The sequence below is a fragment of the Trachymyrmex cornetzi genome, unplaced genomic scaffold (assembly GCF_001594075.2).
Source record: "Trachymyrmex cornetzi isolate Tcor2-1 unplaced genomic scaffold, Tcor1.1 scaffold5, whole genome shotgun sequence".
Taxonomy (NCBI): Eukaryota; Metazoa; Arthropoda; class Insecta; order Hymenoptera; family Formicidae; genus Trachymyrmex; species Trachymyrmex cornetzi.
In genome coordinates this window covers 987,071-988,821 of record NW_017299806.1, presented here as the reverse complement: position 1 = coordinate 988,821, position 1,751 = coordinate 987,071, and the positions used below count along the sequence as shown (strand labels likewise).

At 28.9% G+C, this 1,751-nt stretch overlaps 1 protein-coding gene across 2 annotated transcripts in view; it reads right to left on the bottom strand.

Annotated features, from left to right (window-relative positions):
• Positions 1–611: 611 nt before the first annotated feature.
• LOC108765560 (ornithine decarboxylase 2) overlaps positions 612–1,751 on the bottom strand; it is a 5,237-nt gene continuing 4,097 nt past the window's right edge. Inside the window, exons 6-8 of one of the 2 annotated variants that reach the window (XM_018514327.1) lie at positions 1,130–1,372; positions 942–1,048; positions 612–722 (exon numbers count right to left, since the gene is read on the bottom strand). In XM_018514327.1, coding sequence (XP_018369829.1) covers positions 689–722; positions 942–1,048; positions 1,130–1,372 — 384 coding nt within the window. In that variant the 3' untranslated portion in view covers positions 612–688. Of the gene's footprint in view, positions 723–839; positions 1,049–1,129; positions 1,373–1,751 lie in introns of both variants that reach the window. The other variant, XM_018514326.1, reaches the window with a different exon arrangement.

Below are 1,751 nucleotides of genomic sequence, written 5' to 3'. Positions count from 1 at the left end.
TCGAATTTGCAAACTTTTGTTACGCGCAAATCTGTTGTCAATATAATATATCGCCTACGCGTCCAAAAAAGATTTATAACACTTTTTAAACAATGTGTCTAACAATTTATATTTTATTTCTGTTTTTCTTTTTATCTATTTTTTTGTATATATATCTGACTTTTTTCTATCATTTTTCTTTCCACCTGTCTTTTTCCACGTCAATTGTACGAATCTTTATCAAATTTTTGTAGAAAAAATGTTCAAAAAATATACTTGTCAAAAATAAAATTTTATATTTTACATTAACGTACCATATAATAATAAAATGCATATTGAAACAATGAAATATATAATTTCCAATTATATACAGTCTAATTGTAACAATCCAAATTATTAAATAAAAATCATTCAGAAATCATATGTTATAAAATAAAAAGATAAACTGTTTTTCACGGAATAATTTAACCCATATAGCAAAAATATCCCGAATATATCATACGAATATCTTACAGATATCTTTAAACTGTCTCTATAATATAATTTAGACATTTCTGCTGTAATAAATGATAAATAATAATAATGAAATCATGTTTATTAAAATATAGTTATGTGTGTGTTGAAATTCTTCGTTGAAATACTTGATTATATTGCGTTACTTCCATTTTAACATTGATCTAATTTTTATCTTTTAAAATAAAATACTTCTTTATGTTTGATGAATTTGTGCCAGAAAGCTTTTCCTGTAAAAATCATTATATTATTAAATTATGAAATTAATTTTAAGTATCTAACTATACAATTCAAGATATATTTTTAAATATATTGCAAATCTTTTATGTAGATATAAAGACATTAACCACTGGCTTTCTCTAATAAATGGTCTCACAGTTGGAATCGGAAATCCATTGAATGTATTGGAAAGAGTTAATGTGTAAGCGCCCATATTTCTCCAAACTAACCAATCGCCTATATGAAATTCAGGCAACAATACATCCTTAAGTATTAAATCATGCGCGTCGGCAGTCGGCCCCCATATATTCGAGAGAAATTTTTCGTCCCTCTTCGGCTGCGATGATAAATTGACAGTTATCTCGTGTGATTAATACCAAGGGACACCGCTCTGTGCTATACAGCTTCAAGCGATTACCTCAAAAACCGATTCCGGGACTCTAGCCTGCAGGCCTAACAATTCGTCTAGAAACGAATTGTACACGCCGCAATTCATGTAATACATCCTCCTCGTCTTGCCGTCGTCAGAAATGGCGAGTCTTTTAGAATGCAGATACGAGGCTAAAGTAAAGTTCGAACCTACGTAATACCGTCCAGGCTCGCTGATGACTCTTATATCGGGATCAAGGTTCTCAACCGTATCGTTAATTAACTTGGCTAGCTAAAGAAATTACAAAACGTATCAATATTAGCAATGATAGCAATATCTAAATGAACAGAAAGTATGTTATTCAATTAAGTCATCTCAAAAATTAGTTATCAATTCACATAATAAGAAATAAAATTATTTAATAATAGTAAATTATTTCATAATATTTCGCTATAACAATTGAAAACCATAGGGTAAACTAGGGTATTATGGCCATACGGAAAAGATGGCCATAGGCGATAATTTCTCCAACAATTGATAAATAGTGCATTTTTATAGTCATTCTTAAAGAAAATCAATATTTACAGTAGTTCATATGAGTACACTGTGTTCAAAATAACAATATTATAAATATTATCTAATATTTTTTCTTTCGACTATCTGCAAAGTT